We start from the raw sequence: 19,398 nt of genomic DNA, 5'->3' as shown, positions 1-19,398 counted from the left end.
TCCTGTCTGTTTCCACGGCCTAACTCTCTACGTATCCTGTCTCTTTCTATGGCCTAACTCTCTAGGTATCCTGTCTCTTTCTACGGCCTAACTCTCTAGGTATCCTGTCTCTTTCTACGGCCTAACTCTCTAGGTATCCTGTCTCTTTCTACGGCCTAACTCTCTAGGTATCCTGTCTCTTTCTACGGCCTAACTCTCTAGGTATCCTGTCTCTTTCTACGGCCTAACTCTCTAGGTATCCTGTCTCTTCTCTTTCTACGGCCTAACTCTCTAGGTATCCTGTCCTCTTTCTACGGCCTAACTCTCTAGGTATCCTGTCTCTTTCTACGGCCTAACTCTCTAGGTATCCTGTCTCTTTCTACGGCCTAACTCTCTAGGTATCCTGTCTCTTTCTACGGCCTAACTCTCTAGGTATCCTGTCTCTTTCTACGGCCTAACTCTCTAGGTATCCTGTCTCTTTCTACGGCCTAACTCTCTAGGTATCCTGTCTCTTTCTACGGCCTAACTCTCTAGGTATCCTGTCTCTTTCTACGGCCTAACTCTCTAGGTATCCTGTCTCTTTCCACGGCCTAACTCTCTAGGTATCCTGTCTCTTTCCACGGCCTAACTCTCTAGGTATCCTGTCTCTTTCTACGGCCTAACTCTCTACGTATCCTGTCTCTTTCCACGGCCTAACTCTCTAGGTATCCTGTCTCTTTCTACGGCCTAACTCTCTAGGTATCCTGTCTCTTTCTACGGCCTAACTCTCTAGGTATCCTGTCTCTTTCTACGGCCTAACTCTCTACGTATCCTGTCTCTTTCCACGGCCTAACTCTCTACGTATCCTGTCTCTTTCTACGGCCTAACTCTCTACGTATCCTGTCTCTTTCCACGGCCTAACTTTAGTCTCTACACAGTTTCAGACCCCTTCCTTTTTCCCACATTTTGTTAAGTGACGGCCTTATTCTAAAATGGATTAAATGAAAACATTTCCTCATCAATCTACAAACAATACCCCATAATGACAAAAAGAAAACAAGATTTTAGAAATGTTTGCAAAGGTATTAAAAATAAAAAACACATTTAAAACACGATATTCACATAAGTATTCAGACGCTTTGCTATGAGACTTGAAATTGAGCTCAGGTGCATCCTGTCGCAAATCATCCATGAGCTGTTTCTACAACTTGATTGGAGTCTACCTGTGGTAAATCAAATTGATTGGACATGATTTGGAAAGGCACACACTTGGCTATATAAGATCCCACAGTTGACAGTGCATGTCAGAGCAAAAACCAAACCATGAGGTTGAAGGAATTGTCCGTAGAGCTCCGAGACAGGATTGTGTCGAGGCACAGATCTGGGGAAGGGTACCAACATATTTCTACAGCATTGAAAGTCCCTAAAAACACAGTGGCCTCCATCATTCTTAAATGGAAGAAGTTTGGAACCACCAAGACTCTTCCTAGAGCTGGCCACCTGGCCAAACTGAGTAATTGGGGGAGAAGGGCCTTGGTCAGGGAGGTGACCAAGAAACCGATGGTCACTCTGGAGAAGGGAGAACCTTCCAGAAGGACAACCGTCTCTGCAGCACTCCACCAATCAGGCCTTTATGGTAGAGTGGCCAGACGGAAGCCACTCTTCAGTGAAAGGCACATGACAGCCCTCTTGGAGTTTGCCAAAAGGCACCTAAAGACTCTCAGACCATGAGAAACAACATTCTCTGGTCTGTTGAAACCAAGAATGAACTCTTTGCCCTGAATGCCAAGTGTCAAGTCTGGAGGAAACCTGGCACCATCCCTATGGAGAAGCATGGTGGTGGCAGCATCATTCTGTGGTGACGTTTTTCAACAGCAGGGCCTGGGAGATTAGTCAGGATCGAAGGAAAGATGAACGGAGCAAAGTACAGAGAGATCCTTGATTAAAACCTGCTCCAAAGCGCTCAGGACCTCGGATTGGGGTTAAGGTTCACCTTCCAACAGGACAACGACCCTAAGCACACAGCCAAGACAACACAGGAGTGGCTTTGGGACAAGTCTATGAATGTCCTTGAGTGGCCCGGACTTGAACCCGATCGAACATCTCTGGAGAGACCTGAAAATAGCTGTGCAGCAACACTCCCCATCCAACCTGACAGAGCTTGAGAGAATCTGCAGAGAACAATGGGAGAAACTCCCCAAATACAGGTGTGCGAAGCTTGTAGCGTCATACCCAAGAAGACTCAAGGCTGTAATCACTACCAAAGGTGCTTCAACAAAGTACTGAGTAAAGGGTCTGAATACTTATGTAAATGTGATATTTAACTTATTTATTTTTTACAAGCATTTCTAAAAACCTTTTTTTTTTCGTTTTGTTATTGTGTGTTTAGATTGATGATAGGAAAAAAAATATTGAATCCATTTTAGATTAAGGCTGTAACTTAACAACATTTGGAAAAAGTCAAGGGGTCTGAATACTTTCCCGAATGCACTGTATTCTCTGGCTTGGACTCAGAGGTCAGAGAGTTGGCAGCGTACACAGTGGTATGAGATATGATGATGGTGTGTTCTGCCATTAGAAACACCCACAACGTACTTTGATTTTTATGGGAAAAGCAGAAAGTAGAGAAGCACCTAATCCTTCTCCATGTGTGCCCTGCTCATGAGTCCTGAACAATGACGTGATCTGACCTGTTGAATGTATGGAATGTTCTCGTTGGAGTGTATCCAGATACATGGTCCTCCTGCAGCCCTAAACATGACAAAACAACTGTCAGATCAGGGGAGAGTGGAGCAGGTATCCAGATACATGGTCCTCCTGCAGCCCTAAACATGATAAAACAACTGTCAGATCAGGGGAGAGTGGAGCAGGTATCCAGATACATGGTCCTCCTGCAGCCCTAAACATGACAAAACAACTGTCAGATCAGGGGAGAGTGGAGCAGGTTTGACCTGAGTCAGTGTTTATCTTTCACCCTGTCAGATAACAGGGCCCAGTATTGTGACAATGCTTTCCCCAACGTGTGTTTCCAGAGAGCAGGTTGGTGTGTAATAACATTAACTTAAGAGCTTTATCACAAATTGAAAAAGCTGGCAGGACTGACAGAGTTCTTCCTGAAGTTGCTACTCTTGGCGAGGCTCAACAGAACAGGCTATCGTCCAATCAAGTACTAAACAGAACAGGCTGCTGTCCAATCAAATTAGCCCAGTACCACACACCTCCTGAGGGAAAGATTGTATTGGATGTTTTGGTTGGATCTTTTGTTGACTGGCCAATGTTTTGCTTTAAACCAAGCAGGGGGGGGTTGTTGTTGGTTTTCTTGGTTTCCTCGTTGGGGTCTATGGGCCTGGGGTCTATGGGGCTGGGTATGCAGGTCTATTGGGGCAGCAGGGTAGCCTAGTGGTTAGAGCGTTGGACTAGTAACCGAAAGGTTGCAAGTTCGAATCCCCGAGCTGACAAGGTACAAATCTGTCGTTCTGCCCCCTGAACAAGGCAGTTTAACCCACTGTTCCTAGACCGTCATTGAAAATAAGAATTTGTTCTTAACTGACTTGCCTAGTTTAATAAAGTTAAAACATTTTTTTTAAATAAGCTTCAGTGGGTTGGTTGTTGATCACTATCAGATGGCGTTGTGCTGCTAAGCTGAGTAAAGTGGTGCCAGATGCCTAACAGCAACAGCAGTAGCAGCCTGTTCCTAGCCCTGTGGCCACAGCCATTATCACATTATCTATGGATGCTCAAACACACTGTACGTCATCGTATAACGCGTCACGATGCTACCAGGCTGAAAGAACACACTGTACGTCATCGTATAGCGTGTCACGGTGCTACCGGGCTGAAAGAACACACTGTACGTCATCGTATAGCGTGTCACGGTGCTACCGGGCTGAAAGAACACACTGTACGTCATCGTATAACGCGTCACGATGCTACCGGGCTGAAAGAACACACTGTACGTCATCGTATAGCGTGTCACGGTGCTACCGGGCTGAAAGAACACACTGTACGTCATCGTATAGCGTGTCGCGGTGCTACCGGGCTGAAAGAACACACTGTACGTCATCGTATAGCGTGTCGCGGTGCTACCGGGCTGAAAGAACACACTGTACGTCATCGTATAGCGTGTCGCGGTGCTACCGGGCTGAAAGAACACACTGTATGTCATCGTATAGCGTGTCGCGGTGCTACCGGGCTGAAAGAACACACTGTACGTCATCGTATAGCGTGTCACGGTGCTACCGGGCTGAAAGAACACACTGTACGTCATCGTATAGCGTGTCGTGGTGCTACCGGGCTGAAAGAACACATTGTACAGAACTGTCTCTCGGGGGGGGGGTGTAGTCAGTCTTACTGATTTTGGCAGGAAGTGTGTTTTGCAAGTAGTCCTTTGACTGTTATGATGATGGTGGTGATGATGATGATGATGATGATGATGATGATGATGATGGACTATGTTCCCGTTCTCCTGACTCATAGGCCGTGGTATTGTGTTTGTGTTTGTGTGTGTGTGTGTGTGTGTGTGTGTGTAGTGTGTGTGTGTAGTGTGCTACTTATGATGAGCAGCCCTCATGGGCCCTGGTCAATAGTGGTCCACTATGGGAATAGGGTCTCATTGGGAGAGCAGGCCTGTAACTGTAGACTGGGTAGGGCTACGGTGTATATATACCCCCAGGTAGGGCTACGGTGTATATATACCCCCAGGTAGGGCTACGGTGTATATATACCCCCAGGTAGGGCTACGGGGTATATATACCCCCAGGTAGGGCTACGGGGTATATATACCCCCAGGTAGGGCTACGGGGTATATATACCCCCAGGTAGGGCTACGGGGTGTATATATATACCCCCAGGTAGGGCTACGGGGTGTATATATACCCCCAGGTAGGGCTACGGGGTATATATACCCCCAGGTAGGGCTACGGGGTATATATACCCCCAGGTAGGGCTACGGTGTATATATACCCCCAGGTAGGGCTACGGTGTATATATACCCCCAGGTAGGGCTACGGTGTATATATACCCCCAGGTAGGGCTACGGGGTGTATATATACCCCCAGGTAGGGCTACGGGGTGTATATATACCCCCAGGTAGGGCTACGGGGTGTATATATACCCCCAGGTAGGGCTACGGGGTGTATATATACCCCCAGGTAGGGCTACGGGGTGTATATATACCCCCAGGTAGGGCTACGGGGTGTATATATACCCCCAGGTAGGGCTACGGGGTGTATATATACCCCCAGGTAGGGCTACGGGGTGTATATATACCCCCAGGTAGGGCTACGGGGTATATATACCCCCAGGTAGGTGGTAACAGGCTCCAGCAGCTTTGAAGGAGTGACTAGCCAAACGATCAGATTTCATTATCAGTCTGGCCTTCGACAGTCTGCTGAACCTAAACAAAGTGTGTCCCCAATGGCACCCCATTCTCTATGTAGTGCACTACTTTTGACCAGGACCAATAGTCAATAGGGTGCCATTTGAGACGCATCCCTTGGCCTCAGTATTAGTCCTCCAGATTGTGGGAATAATTTAGATTGTTCTGCTCTGCAACATGTTTGGCAGCTCATACAAGAATGCTGCTCTTTTTAATGACCCAGGTCTCTGTTGTTTTGGGCTGTTTCCTTATATGGAGCTTTGTTTTTATATATTGAGCCTTACCTTGACACTGGTTGTATGTCCTGCGCTACTTTTGACCAGAAACCCGTAGTGCGCTATTAAGGGAGTAGAGTGCAGTTTGGGATACAGCCTGGACCACCAGAGTGATGAGGTATCACATCTGTGATCTTTGACCTTTAGGTCCTGTCTGCCACTGTCCTACCAGCCTTCAGTCTACTCAGTCTCAGTGACTTTAACCTCAGCAGAGGGTCTCCTACCAGCCTTCAGTCTACTCAGTCTCAGTGACTTTAACCTCAGCAGAGGGTCTCCTACCAGCCTTCAGTCTACTCAGTCTCAGTGACTTTAACCTCAGCAGAGGGTCTCCTACCAGCCTTCAGTCTACTCAGTCTCGGCATGGTCGCCAACACTTCCAAGATGGCGTAGCAGTCAGACATCTTTGTCTTTGTCCTTGTCGTGTCCCTTGTATATATCTTTTTATATATTTTTCTTCGCATATCTTAAAAAATATATTTTCCTAAACCTCAACTTCTAAATACTCTCCTGCAACCCGCCTCATCCAATGTGGCGTGGATCAGTTTTTTTTCTAAAGTATTTCTATTTACTTCAGATCTGGAATCCCTCAACTGAAGCTAGCCAGCTATCAGTCAGCAAACCATTGCTAGCGGTCATCAGCTAACCTTTAGCTCGGAAAGCTCTCGCCAGTTCGTACAACGTGACTCAAACTAGAGCATAACAGACCAATTTTTCTCTCCATATCCTCGGATTCCTACCGCAAACTCTGAACCTTTTCATCTGGATCTTCGCAACTAGCTAACCGCAATCCCGGGTGACTACTCCTGGCTAGCGTTTCCATCCAGGAGCATGCACCTATTAGCTTGAAGCTAGCCCGGCTAGGGCTCCTGGGCTACCACCAAAGCCCACTCCTGGGCCACAATATCCAGACCCCTTCTACTGCCAGTATGGGGCACGGAACCCCACCGATCCTCTACAACTGGAATACTGACATAATCTGCCAGAGGATTCCAACAAGCCCCTCAGGCGCGACGTCCGCTGAAGGCCCATTCTGCTAACCGCGGCCTGCTAGCTATTTAGAGCTACTTGGAACCCTACTAATCCATGACTGGTCTATCGACGTCACCGCACGAGGAGGCAGTTAGGAAAGCTAAGGCTAGCTTTTTCAAACAGAAATTTACATCCTGTAGCACAAACTCAAAACATTTCTGGGACACTAAAGTCCATGGAGAATACGAGCACCTCCTCCTAGCTGCCCACTGCACTGAGGCTAGGCAATACTGTCACCACCGATAAATCCACTATAATTGAGAATTTCAATAAGCATTTCTCTACGGCTGGCCATGCTTTCCACCTGGCTACCTCTACCCCGGTCAACTGCCCGGCACCCCCCACAGCAACCCGCCAAAGCCCCCACCATTTCTCCTTCACCCAAATCCAGATAGCTGATGTTCTGAAAGACCTGCAAAATCTGGACCCCTACAAATCAGCCGGGCTAGACAATCTGGACCCTCTCTAAAATTATCTGCCGAAATTGTTGCAACCCCTATTACTAGCCTGTTCAACCTCTCTTTTGTATCGTCTGAGATTCCCAAAGATTGGAAAGTTGCCGCGGTCATCCCCCTCTTCAAAGGGGGTGACACTCTAGACCCAAACTGTTACAGACCTATATCTATCCTACCCTGTCTTTCTAAGGTCTTCAAAAGCCAAGTTAACAAACAGATTACCGACCCTTTCGAATCCCACCGTACCTTCTCCGCTATGCAATCTGGTTTCAGAGCTGGTCATGAGTGCACCTCAGCCACGCTCAAGGTCCTAAACGACATCATAACCACCATCAATAAAAGACATTACTGTGCAGCCGTAGTCATCGACCTGGCCAAGGCTTTCGACTCTGTCAATCACCACATTCTTATTGGCAGACTCGACAGCCTTGGTTCCTCAAATGATTGCCTCGCCTGGTTTACCAACTAGTTCTCTGATAGAGTTCAGTGTGTCAAATCGGAGGGCCTGTTGTCCGGACCTCTGGCAGTCTCTATGGGGGTACCACAGGGTTCAATTCTCGGACCGACTCTCTTCTCTGTATACATCAATGATGTCGCTCTTGCTGCTGGTGATTCTCTGATCCACCTCTATGCAGACGACACCATTCTCTTTACTTCTGGCCCTTCTTTGGACACTGTGTTAACAACCCTCCAGATGAGCTTCAATGCCATACAACTCTCCTTCCGTGGCCTCCAACTGCTCTTAAATGCAAGTAAAACTAAATGCATGCTATTCAACCGATCGCTGCCCGCACCTGCCCGCCCGTCCAGCATCACTACTCTGGACGGCTCTGACTTAGAATACGTGGACAACTACAAATACCTGGGTGTCTGGTTAGACTGTAAGCTCTCCTTGACTCACATTAAGCGTCTCCAATCCAAAATTAAATCTAGAATCGGTTTCCTATTTCGCAGCAAAGCATCCTTCACTCATGCTACCAAACATACCCTTGTAAAACTGACCATCCTACCAATCCTCGACTTCGGCGATGTCATCTATAAAATAGCCTCCAACACTCTACTCCAACACTCTACTGGTCCTCGCTTCATACTAGTCGCCAAACCCACTGTCTACAGGTTATCTACAAGTCTCTGCTAGGTAAAGCCCCGCCTTATCTCAGCTCACTGGTCACCATAGCAGCACCCACTCGTAGCACGCGCTCCAGCAGGTATATCTCTCTGGTCACCCCCAAAGCCAATTCCTCCTTTGGCCGCCGTTCCTTCCAGTTCTCTGCTGCCAATGACTGGAACGAACTGTAAAAATCACTGAAGCTGGAGACTCATATGTCCCTCACTAGCTTTAAGCACCAGCTGTCAGAGCAGCTCACAGATCACTGCACCTGTACATAGCCCATCTGTAAATAGCCCATCCAACTACCTCATCCCCATACTGAATTTATTTATTTATCTTACTCCTTTGCACCCCAGTGTCTCTACTTGCACATTCATCATCTGCACATCTACCATTCCAGTGTTTAATTGCTACATTGTAATTTCTTCGCCACCATGGCCTATTTATTGCCTTACCTCCCTTATCTTACCTCATTTGCACCCACTGTATATAGACTTTTTGTTTTATTGACTGTATGTTTTGTTTATTCCATGTGTAACTCTGTTGTTGTATATGTCGAATTGCGATGCTTTATCTTGGCCAGGTCGCAGTTGCAAATGAGAACTTGTTCTCAAATAGCTTACCTGGTTAAATAAAGGTGAAATAAAATTTTAAATAATAAAACACGGTCGCCAACAGTCCCTCTCTCTTTGTCTAGAAACATGCAGAGTCTCCAGTCCTGGGTTTAAAAAACGATTTTGAAATCATTTAAAATGCGTTATCTGTGCTTGATTGAGCTTGCCTGACTTAATGGACCAATAAAATAGTCCCAAAACTGTAAACCCTGCCCATCACCGCCCCACCCCTCCTCCTCCTCTCTCCTGCCCTGTCAGAAGCCCTCCTCCTCTCTCCCCGCCCTGTCAGAAGCCCTCCTCTCTCCCGCCCTGTCAGAAGCCCTCCTCTCCCCCGCCCTGTCAGAAGCCCTCCTCCTCTCCCCCGCCCTGTCAGAAGCCCTCCTCCTCTCCCCCGCCCTGTCAGAAGCCCTCCTCCTCTCCCCCGCCCTGTCAGAAGCCCTCCTCCTCTCCCCCGCCCTGTCAGAAGCCCCCCTCCTCTCTCCCGCCCTGTCAGAAGCCCCCCTCCTCTCTCCCGCCCTGTCAGAAGCCCTCCTCCTCTCTCCAGCCCTGTCAGAAGCCCTCCGCCTCTCTCCCGCCCTGTCAGAAGCCCTCCTCCTCTCTCCCGCCCTGTCAGAAGCCCTACACCTCTCTCCCGCCCTGTCAGAAGCCCTCCTCCTCTCTCCCGCCCTGTCAGAAGCCCTCCTCCTCTCTCCCGCCCTGTCAGAAGCCCTCCTCCTCTCTCCCGCCCTGTCAGAAGCCCTCCTCCTCTCTCCCGCCCTGTAACAAGCCCTCTCTTCCCCTTCTTCCTCACCCCTCCTGCCAGAAGCCTTCCTTCTCCCTCCTGCCCTGTAACAAGCCCTCTGCTCCTCCCCCCTCCCTTCTCCCTCCTGCCCTGTTAGTCTCCCAGATTAGGACTTCTAACACCGGATTAGAAGTGATGCTGCGGTGTCTGAGGGATTTCTCTCTGTTTCACTGGTTCAAACAATATCCTGTAGGAATCCAGCTACATTCTATTCTTATTATCTTCCACCGCTCTGAAGAGACTGACTGGGCTCAGAGCCACCGCTCTGAAGAGACTGACTGGGCTCAGAGCCACCGCTCTGAAGAGACTGACTGGGCTCAGAGCCACCGCTCTGAAGAGACTGACTGGGCTCAGAGCCACCGCTCTGAAGAGACTGACTGGGCTCAGAGCCACCGCTCTGAAGAGACTGACTGGGCTCAGAGCCACCGCTCTGAAGAGACTGACTGGGCTCAGAGCCACCGCTCTGAAGAGACTGACTGGGCTCAGAGCCACCGCTCTGAAGAGACTGACTGGGCTCAGAGCCACCGCTCTGAAGAGACTGACTTGGGCTCCCTGACACCAGAATGAATATCTCTGTCTTGGCTATCAGTACCTGCCTTCATCCTCTCCTCCTCCCGGGCCCCTCTGGGCTCCAGAGGGAACCGCTCATCTCACCCTGACTAAACTCATTGTGTCTGACTCTAGGAATGTGCTGATGACCGGCTCTGCTCTGACCAGTGATCCTTTTGACTCTCTCTGCTCTGCTCACAAGTGTTCTTTCTCTCTCTCGCTGCTCTGACCTCACTCTTTTCTGACCATGATTCAGCCAGTGGAACGAGAAGGTAGCAGGATGGTTCCGCCAGGGGAATGAGAAGATAGCAGGATATGGCTAATGTAGTAGATTATAGATGTCCTGTCTGTGGTTAATATAGTATATTGGACTCCTGAGACATGTATCTGATGCCCACATGCGTAAAGGAAAAAGTCCAAGGCACAGAAATTCTAAAAAGCCGAGCTGGGAATAGTTGGTCCTCATCCATGTGTCAAACTCTTATTTATAAACTCTGACTTGGGAAAAGATTTCTACTGCTGATGGCCAGTGTCTGAGTCCCAAATGGCACCCTATTGCCTATATAGTGCATAATGGCCCATAGGGCTCTTGGTCAATAGTAGTGCACTATAAAGGGAATAGAATGCCATAGGACACATCCAGTATCACATGACGGGCCCGGTGAAAAGGACTTGGCATCGCTGTTGTCATATAATATGATATTAGACAGATGTAATCAATCAATCAATCAATCAAATGTATTTATAAAGAGATGTCACAAAGTGCTATACAGAAACCCAGCCTAAAATCTCAAACATCAAGCAATGCAGATGTAGAATAATTTCGCACCAGTCTCTGTTATTGTATTGAGTACTGTAGCCTACTGCTGGTCAGCGCCACTGTCACATGACGAAGCCAGTAGAGAGCGTTCCACTTCGTTTTATATAATCCTGTAATAATAAATAATATATTAGACAAGTCAGAGAAGTTCCCACCATTCTGTATGATTAAGTAATTATTGACTCCTTCGCTATGGGCCAATCTCCTCCTGTTTCTGTAGTGAGGCAGCTTGATGTACCAGGACACCCACTGGACAGGACACTAGTCTATATCCTGTTTCTGTAGTGAGACAGCTTGATGTACCAGGACACCCCCTGTTTCTGTAGTGAGACAGCTTGATGTACCAGGACACCCCCTGGACAGGACACTAGTCTATATCCAGTTTCTGTAGTGAGACACAGAGCATAGTGTTGTTGAGTACATGAGGCTCAAGCAGCAGGTTAAGGAAGGAGTTGTATCCAGCTGGTCTGTTTATTAATCTACATTCAAGGCCTTTCTTCCTCTTTTCTAAATGGTGTCTATTTATGTTGGGAGCATCCTGCCTGCTGTCCTACTGATAAACACCCTGGGTGGGTGGGTGTGTGTGTGTGTGTGTGTGCGCACCCATGCTTGTATCTTTTTTGTTTTGTGCTTGTGTGTGGTTGATTTAGTCTCCTTCCGAGCATCAGTCTTCTCCTCTGAGAGTCGAGTGTTGTCTTCTATACAGAGCAGCTTCCTGTGATATAGCATGTCTGTCATAGATATATATATATATATATAGAATAGCTAGTCTCTGTGATACAGCATGTCTGTCATAGATATATATAGTATAGCTAGTCTCTGTGATACAGCATGTCTGTCATAGATATATATAGTATAGCTAGTCTCTGTGATACAGCATGTCTGTCATAGATATATATAGTATAGCTAGTCTCTGTGATACAGCATGTCTATCATAGATATATATATATAGTTTAGCTAGTCTCTGTGATACAGCATGTCTATCAGATATATATATATAGTATAGCAGCTGTCCTTCTTCCTCCTGTAGACGAGTACTGGATGGCTGTCACTACAAGGGGGTGGGGTCTTATGATGGTAGTACTCTCATACACACACACACACACACACACACACACACACACACACACACACACACACACACACACACACACAGTCTTAATTTACTAACCCTGTGGGGAAACACCATTGATTCCCTTTCAAATTCTGTTTTCCCTAAACCTAACCTTAACCCCTCAACCTAACCTTAACCCCTCAACCTAACCTTAACCCTTCAACCTAACCTTAACCCCTCAACCTAACCTTAACCCCTTCAACCTAACCTTAACCCCTCAACCTAACCTTAACCCCTCAACCTAACCTTAACCCCTTCAACCTAACCTTAACCCCTTCAACCTAACCTTAACCCCTTCAACCTAACCTTAACCCCTTCAACCTAACCTTAACCCCTTCAACCTAACCTTAACCCCTTCAACCTAACCTTAACCCCTCAACCTAACCTTAACCCCTCAACCTAACCTTAACCCCTTCAACCTAACCTTAACCCCTTCAACCTAACCTTAACCCCTTCAACCTAACCTTAACCCCTTCAACCTAACCTTAACCCCTTCAACCTAACCTTAACCCCTTCAACCTAACCTTAACCCCTTCAACCTAACCTTAACCCCTTCAACCTAACCTTAACCCCTTCAACCTAACCTTAACCCCTCAACCTAACCTTAACCCCTTCAACCTAACCTTAACCCCTTCAACCTAACCTTAACCCCTTCAACCTAACCGTAACCCCTTCAACCTAATCTTCAACCTAACCTTAACCCCTTCAACCTAACCTTAACCCCTTCAACCTAACCGTAACCCCTTCAACCTAATCTTCAACCTAACCTTAACCCCAAACCTAGCCCTAATTCTAACTCTAACCCCCTTGAAAACAGCCTTATTCCTTGTGTGGTCCTCAGTTAGTCACATTTCTGTTTGTTTACTATTCTTGGTAGTACTTCTGATTCCCACAAGTATAGTTAAACATGTCCACACACACACACACACACACACACACACAGAGAGAGAGGCAGTAAACAGAGTTACATGACTGGCATAGTCACAGAGCCATGGTCGTCAAAGCAGTAGGCATAACAAATCAGCTCATTCCTGCCCAAGTTGGTCACATTTCAATCCCTCCTCATTTCCTACGCTGCTAAAATGAAGTCATGACAAGCTATTAATCACATCTGACGAATTGAATCCCCTTTTTTTTAAGTATTAAAGTGTAGTTGTTATATTCTCTGAGTTGTTGTGTATTGGATCCTGTGTGCCAGTAGACGTATTGGGGTTCCATGTGTTTTGCCACATTTGACCTCATGTACTGGAGTCAAATGACCTTCCATTTGGACTTTCTGTTTGTCAGTAAAATACCTTTTAGTTTCTTATTCTGACGGTACCAATCAGGGTTTCTGTTGACTGGCAGCGTTTTGGAATTTACCTGCACATTTTAATAAATGTTCATTACTTTCGTCATCGGATTAGGGCTTCCCACTCAGGTTACCGGATTAGAGCTTCCCACCCAGGTTACCGGATTAGGGCTTCCACCCAGGTCACCGGATTAGGGCTTCCCACCCAGGTCACCGGATTAGGGCTTCCCACCCAGGTCACCGGATTAGGGCTTCCCACCCAGGTCACCGGATTAGGGCTTCCCACCCAGGTCACCGGATTAGGGCTTCCCACCCAGGTCACCGGATTAGGGCTTCCCACCCAGGTTACCGGATTAGGGTTTCCCACCCAGGTTACCGGATTAGGGCTTCCCACTCAGGTTACCGGATTAGGGCTTCCCACTCAGGTTACCGGATTAGGGCTTCCCACTCAGGTTACCGGATTAGGGCTTCCCACTCAGGTTACCGGATTAGGGCTTCCCACTCAGGTTACCGGATTAGGGCTTCCCACTCAGGTTACCGGATTAGGGCTTCCCACTCAGGTTACCGGATTAGGGCTTCCACCCAGGTCACCGGATTAGGGCTTCCCGCCCAGGTCACCGGCGTAGGGCTTCCCGCCCAGGTCACCGGCGTAGGGCTTCCCGCCCAGGTCACCGGAGTAGGGCTTCCCGCCCAGGTCACCGGAGTAGGGCTTCCCGCCCAGGTCACCGGAGTAGGGCTTCCCGCCCAGGTCACCGGAGTAGGGCTTCCCGCCCAGGTCACCGGAGTAGGGCTTCCCGCCCAGGTCACCGGAGTAGGGCTTCCCGCCCAGGTCACCGGAGTAGGGCTTCCCGCCCAGGTCACCGGAGTAGGGCTTCCCGCCCAGGTCACCGGAGTAGGGCTTCCCGCCCAGGTCACCGGAGTAGGGCTTCCCGCCCAGGTCACCGGAGTAGGGCTTCCCGCCCAGGTCACCGGAGTAGGGCTTCCCACCCAGGTTACCGGAGTAGGGCTTCCCACCCAGGTTACCGGAGTAAGGCTTCCCACCCAGGTTACCGGAGTAGGGCTTCCCACCCAGGTCACCGGAGTAGGGCTTCCCACCCAGGTCACCGGAGTAGGGCTTCCCACCCAGGTCACCGGAGTAGGGCTTCCCACCCAGGTCACCGGAGTAGGGCTTCTCCCCCATGGTGCTCAGAATGCCAGAAATCACGTTGTTTATGGGAGTTCTGGTCTCTGGCCTCTGGTCTCTGTGCTCTGGTCTCTGTGCTCTGGTCTCTACTGGTCTCTGTTCTCTACTGGTTTCTGTACTCCTGCCTCTCTGTTCTCTGGCCTTTACTGGCTTCTGTACTCCTGCCTCTCTGTTCTCTGTACTCTGGCCTCTACTGGCCTCTTTGGGCTGTGTTCTCTACTGGTTTCTCTGTCCTCTACTGGCATCTGTACTCTGGACTTTGTACTCGTCCACCCCTCACTTCCTTCCGTCCTTCCTTCCTTCCTCAGCTCCCCTTAATGTGGACTCTGCTTGCTCCACCTGCACTGTGCTGTCATCTGGTGTCTTTTTTTTAGCTCGCTCAGTGTTCTGTTATCATGATCAGTTTTAACTGACGATATGTTACTCTGAATGACGTCGTAGCGTAGCATGAACCCGGATATCTAACACTTAGATGGCAGTGTCAGTTCAAGCAGGACAAAGGGACACTGTTGCTGAACAATCCAACATTTTGTAACATTCCTCAGTAGTAAATAATCAATAGTAATGTATACTTGTTTTACAGTGCCAGGTGTTCAGCTGGAAAATGAGCCTGGTAGTTCTTTACCCGTCTGTACGTCTCACTGACATCTTTTATAGTAACACCATCGTTGTTCTGTTTATTTACCATGTCGGTCCTCTAGTCTGCCTGACAACAGAACTCTGACCCCTTAGTGGAATAAACAGGAAGTGTTCATATCCCCATCCTGGAAAAACCCAACGGTCGTCGTCCTTAGTTAAATGGATGCTGATTGTGTTGTTTGGTGTCTGGGGACGTGACTCTCCTTCCTCTCCTTCAGAAGCCAAGCGAGGAGTCGCTGTTAAAGGATCTACTGATGATATGGGGGTTGCATCATGTTTTAGACAGGGGTCGTAGTGAGGATGTTACCGTAAAGTATTGATACGGGTCGTAAGGGAGGATGTTACCGTAAAGTATTGATACGGGTCGTAAGGGAGGATGTTACCGTAAAGTATTGATACGGGTCGTAGGGAGGATGTTACCGTAAAGTATTGATATGGGTCGTAAGGGAGGATGTTACCGTAAAGTATTGATACGGGTCGTAAGGGAGGATGTTACCGTAAAGTATTGATACGGGTCGTAAGGGAGGATGTTACCGTAAAGTATTGATACGGGTCGTAGGGAGGATGTTACCGTAAAGTATTGATACGGGTCGTAGGGAGGATGTTACCGTAAAGTATTGATACGGGTCGTTGTGAGGATGTTACCGCAAAGTATTGATACGGGTCGTTGTGAGGATGTTACCGTAAAATATTGATACGGGTCGTAGGGAGGATGTTACCGTAAAATATTGATACGGGTCGTAGAGAGAAGGTCACATTCCTGAACACTGATAGGCTACTAGATTCGGCCTGATCTGTGGTGTTTTAGTGTTGTTGTTTAGGGGTTGTTGGTATCCATGGTGACAGCAGTGAATGGTGGTAGTACGCCAGTACATGGTTTACCGCTATGACCACATCTGGCCGTTGGTGTGTGTGTGTGTGTGTGTGTGTGTGTGTGTGTGTGTGTGTGTGTGTGTGTGTGTGTGTGTGTGTGTGTGTGTCAGTATTTGCAAAACAAACAAACACACACACGCTGGTCCCCTGCAGTCTGTAACCATAGCCACAGCTCATAATCTTCAGACAGTTGTTTAGACGGCTGGTCTCTCTCTCTCTGAAAGGAGATAGGCTCTTGTCTGTTTGCATGGACCTGATCTACTGCAGTCTGAATATGGACCTTTTACTGTCTCGAGGCTCCATGTCTCCAGGTTTCAGAGGGCTGATTTATGATCAGTTCTGCCTTTTTTTTTTTTTAGGTCCCAATGAATCAGATTCCATGGACATGGAGGAGCTGTAGATCAGTAAACATATGGCCCCTTTACTGAGCTGTACTGAACACTACAGTAGACCTATCTATACAACCCTGTAGGTTATTTGTATAATTTAAAGAAATGCAAACTTCTGATTTTCCGTAAAGGTTTAATCCCGTGAGTTCCCTGGTTCATGGATTTGTGTTACTTCAACCAGGGAACATGAGCCTTTTTTATCTGATTATTCTCACTATGATTTGATTTGACTACTTTCCCTGGTCATGTGGATGGTTTTCCCTGGTCATGTGGATGGTTTTCCCTGGTCATGTGGATGGTTTTCCCTGGTCATGTGGATGGTTTTCCCTGGTCCTGTGGATGGTTTTCCCTGGTCCTGTGGATGGTTTTCCCTGGTCCTGTGGATGGTTTTCCCTGGTCCTGTGGATGGTTTTCCCTGGTCCTGTTTAATGTTTCCCTGGTCCTGTTTAATGTTTCCCTGGTCCTGTTTAATGTTTCCCTGGTCCTGTTTAATGTTTCCCTGGTCATGTTTAATGTTTCCCTGGTCATGTTTAATGTTTCCCCGGTCATGTTTAATGTTTCCCCGGTCATATGGGTGTTGTTATTGTTAACCACATCACTTTGATCTCTTTCAGAGAAGCTGTACAACTCTCATGGACCTGAGCTCCGGAGGTCCCTGTTCTCCCTCAAGCAGCTATTCCAGGTAAAGACCAATATATTATCTATGGTAGAGACCGGTATATTATCTATGGTAGAGACCGGTATATTATCTATGGTAGAGACCAGTATATTATCTATGGTAGAGACCGGTATATTATCTATGGTAGAGACCAGTATATTATCTATGGTAGAGACCGGTATATTATCTATGGTAGAGACCGGTATATTATCTATCTATGGTAGAGACCGGTATATTATCTATCTATGGTAGAGACCGGTATATTATCTATCTATGGTAGAGACCGGTATATTATCTATCTATGGTAGAGACCGGTATATTATCTATGGTGGAGACCGGTATATTATCTATGGTGGAGACCGGTATATTATCTATGGTGGAGACCGGTATATTATCTATGGTGGAGACCGGTATATTATCTATGGTGGAGACCGGTATATTATCTATGGTGGAGACCGGTATATTATCTATGGTGGAGACCGGTATATTATCTATGGTGGAGACCGGTATATTATCTATGGTGGAGACCGGTATATTATCTATGGTGGAGACCGGTATATTATCTATGGTGGAGACCGGTATATTATCTATGGTGGAGACCGGTATATTATCTATGGTGGAGACCGGTATATTATCTATGGTGGAGACGGTATATTATCTGTGGTGGAGACGGTATATTATCTGTGGTGGAGACGGTATATTATCTGTGGTGGAGACCGGTATATTATCTGTGGTGGAGACCGGTAAATTATCTGTGGTGGAGACCGGTATATTATCTGTGGTGGAGACCGGTATATTATCTGTGGTGGAGACCGGTATATTATCTGTGGTGGAGACCGGTATATTATCTGTGGTGGAGACCGGTATATTATCTGTGGTGGAGACCGGTATATTATCTATGGTGGAGACCGGTATATTATCTATGGTGGAGACCGGTATATTATCTATGGTGGAGACCGGTATATTATCTATGGTGGAGACCGGTATATTATCTATGGTGGAGACCGGTATATTATCTATGGTGGAGACCGGTATATTATCTATGGTGGAGACCGGTATATTATCTGTGGTGGAGACGGTATATTATCTGTGGTGGAGACGGTATATTATCTGTGGTGGAGACCGGTATATTATCTATGGTGGAGACCGGTATATTATCTATGGTGGAGACCGTATATTATCTATGGTGGAGACCGGTATATTATCTATGGAGACCGGTATTATCTATGGGGGAGACCGTTATAATTATCTTATGGTGGAGACCGGTATATTATGTATGGTGGGAGACCGGTATATAGTTGGTGGAGACGCGGGTATATTCATCTATGTAGAGACCGGTATATTGTCTATCTATCGATGGCAGAGACCGACCGGTATATTATCTATGGTGGAGACCGGTATATTATCTATGGTGGAGACCGGTATATTGTCTATGGTAGAGACCGGTATATTATGTATGGTGGAGACCGGTATATTATGTATGGTGGAGACCGGTATATTATCTATGGTGGAGACCGGTATATTATCTATGGTAGAGACCGGTATATTGTCTATCTATCGATGGCAGAGACCGACCGGTATATTATCTATGGTGGAGACCGGTATATTATCTATGGTGGAGACCGGTATATTATCTATGGTGGAGACCGGTATATTGTCTATGGTAGAGACCGGTATATTATGTATGGTGGAGACCGGTATATTATGTATGGTGGAGACCGGTATATTATGTATGGTGGAGACCGGTATATTATCTATGGTGGAGACCGGTATATTGTGGAGACCGGTATATTATCTATGGTAGAGACCGGTATATTGTCTATCTATCGATGGCAGAGACCGACCGGTATATTATCTATGGTGGAGACCGGTATATTGTCTATGGTGGAGACCGGTATATTGTCTATGGTAGAGACCGGTATATTGTCTATGGTAGAGACCGGTATATTATCTATCTATCTATCTATGGTAGAGAGAGACCGGTATATTATCTATAAAGACCAATAAAATGTGGCAAAGCAATGAACTTTTTGTCCTGAATACAGTGTTATGTTTGGGCCAAATCCAATACTAGACATTACTGAGTCCCACCCACCGTTTATTAAACATGGGCTGATTCTCTCCATATCACATCCACCATCCACCCTCCTCTCTCAGTGAGCTGGTGCCAACATGGCCAGTGGAAATAGCTCTACTCTGTGTTTGACTGGACTGGAACAGAGGAACGAGGGAGAGGGGGGGAAGAGGGAGAGGGGGGGAGGGGGGGAAAGAGGGAGAGGGGG

The 19,398-nt window shown here is 47.4% G+C and overlaps 1 protein-coding gene across 1 annotated transcript in view; it reads left to right on the top strand.

Moving 5' to 3' along the window:
* Positions 1-17,140, top strand: part of LOC115183975 (FH1/FH2 domain-containing protein 1) — a gene marked incomplete at its 3' end in the record, with an annotated part of 63,993 nt that extends 46,853 nt beyond the window's left edge. The window contains 1 exon segment of the mRNA XM_029744963.1: positions 17,073-17,140. Coding sequence (XP_029600823.1) covers positions 17,073-17,140 — 68 coding nt within the window.
* Between the last annotated feature and the right edge of the window lie 2,258 nt (positions 17,141-19,398).

Source organism: Salmo trutta, unplaced genomic scaffold, assembly GCF_901001165.1.
Source record: "Salmo trutta unplaced genomic scaffold, fSalTru1.1, whole genome shotgun sequence".
Lineage (NCBI taxonomy): Eukaryota > Metazoa > Chordata > Actinopteri > Salmoniformes > Salmonidae > Salmo > Salmo trutta.
The sequence above is the reverse complement of the archived record's forward strand: the minus strand, read 5'-3'. Positions and strand labels throughout refer to the sequence as shown.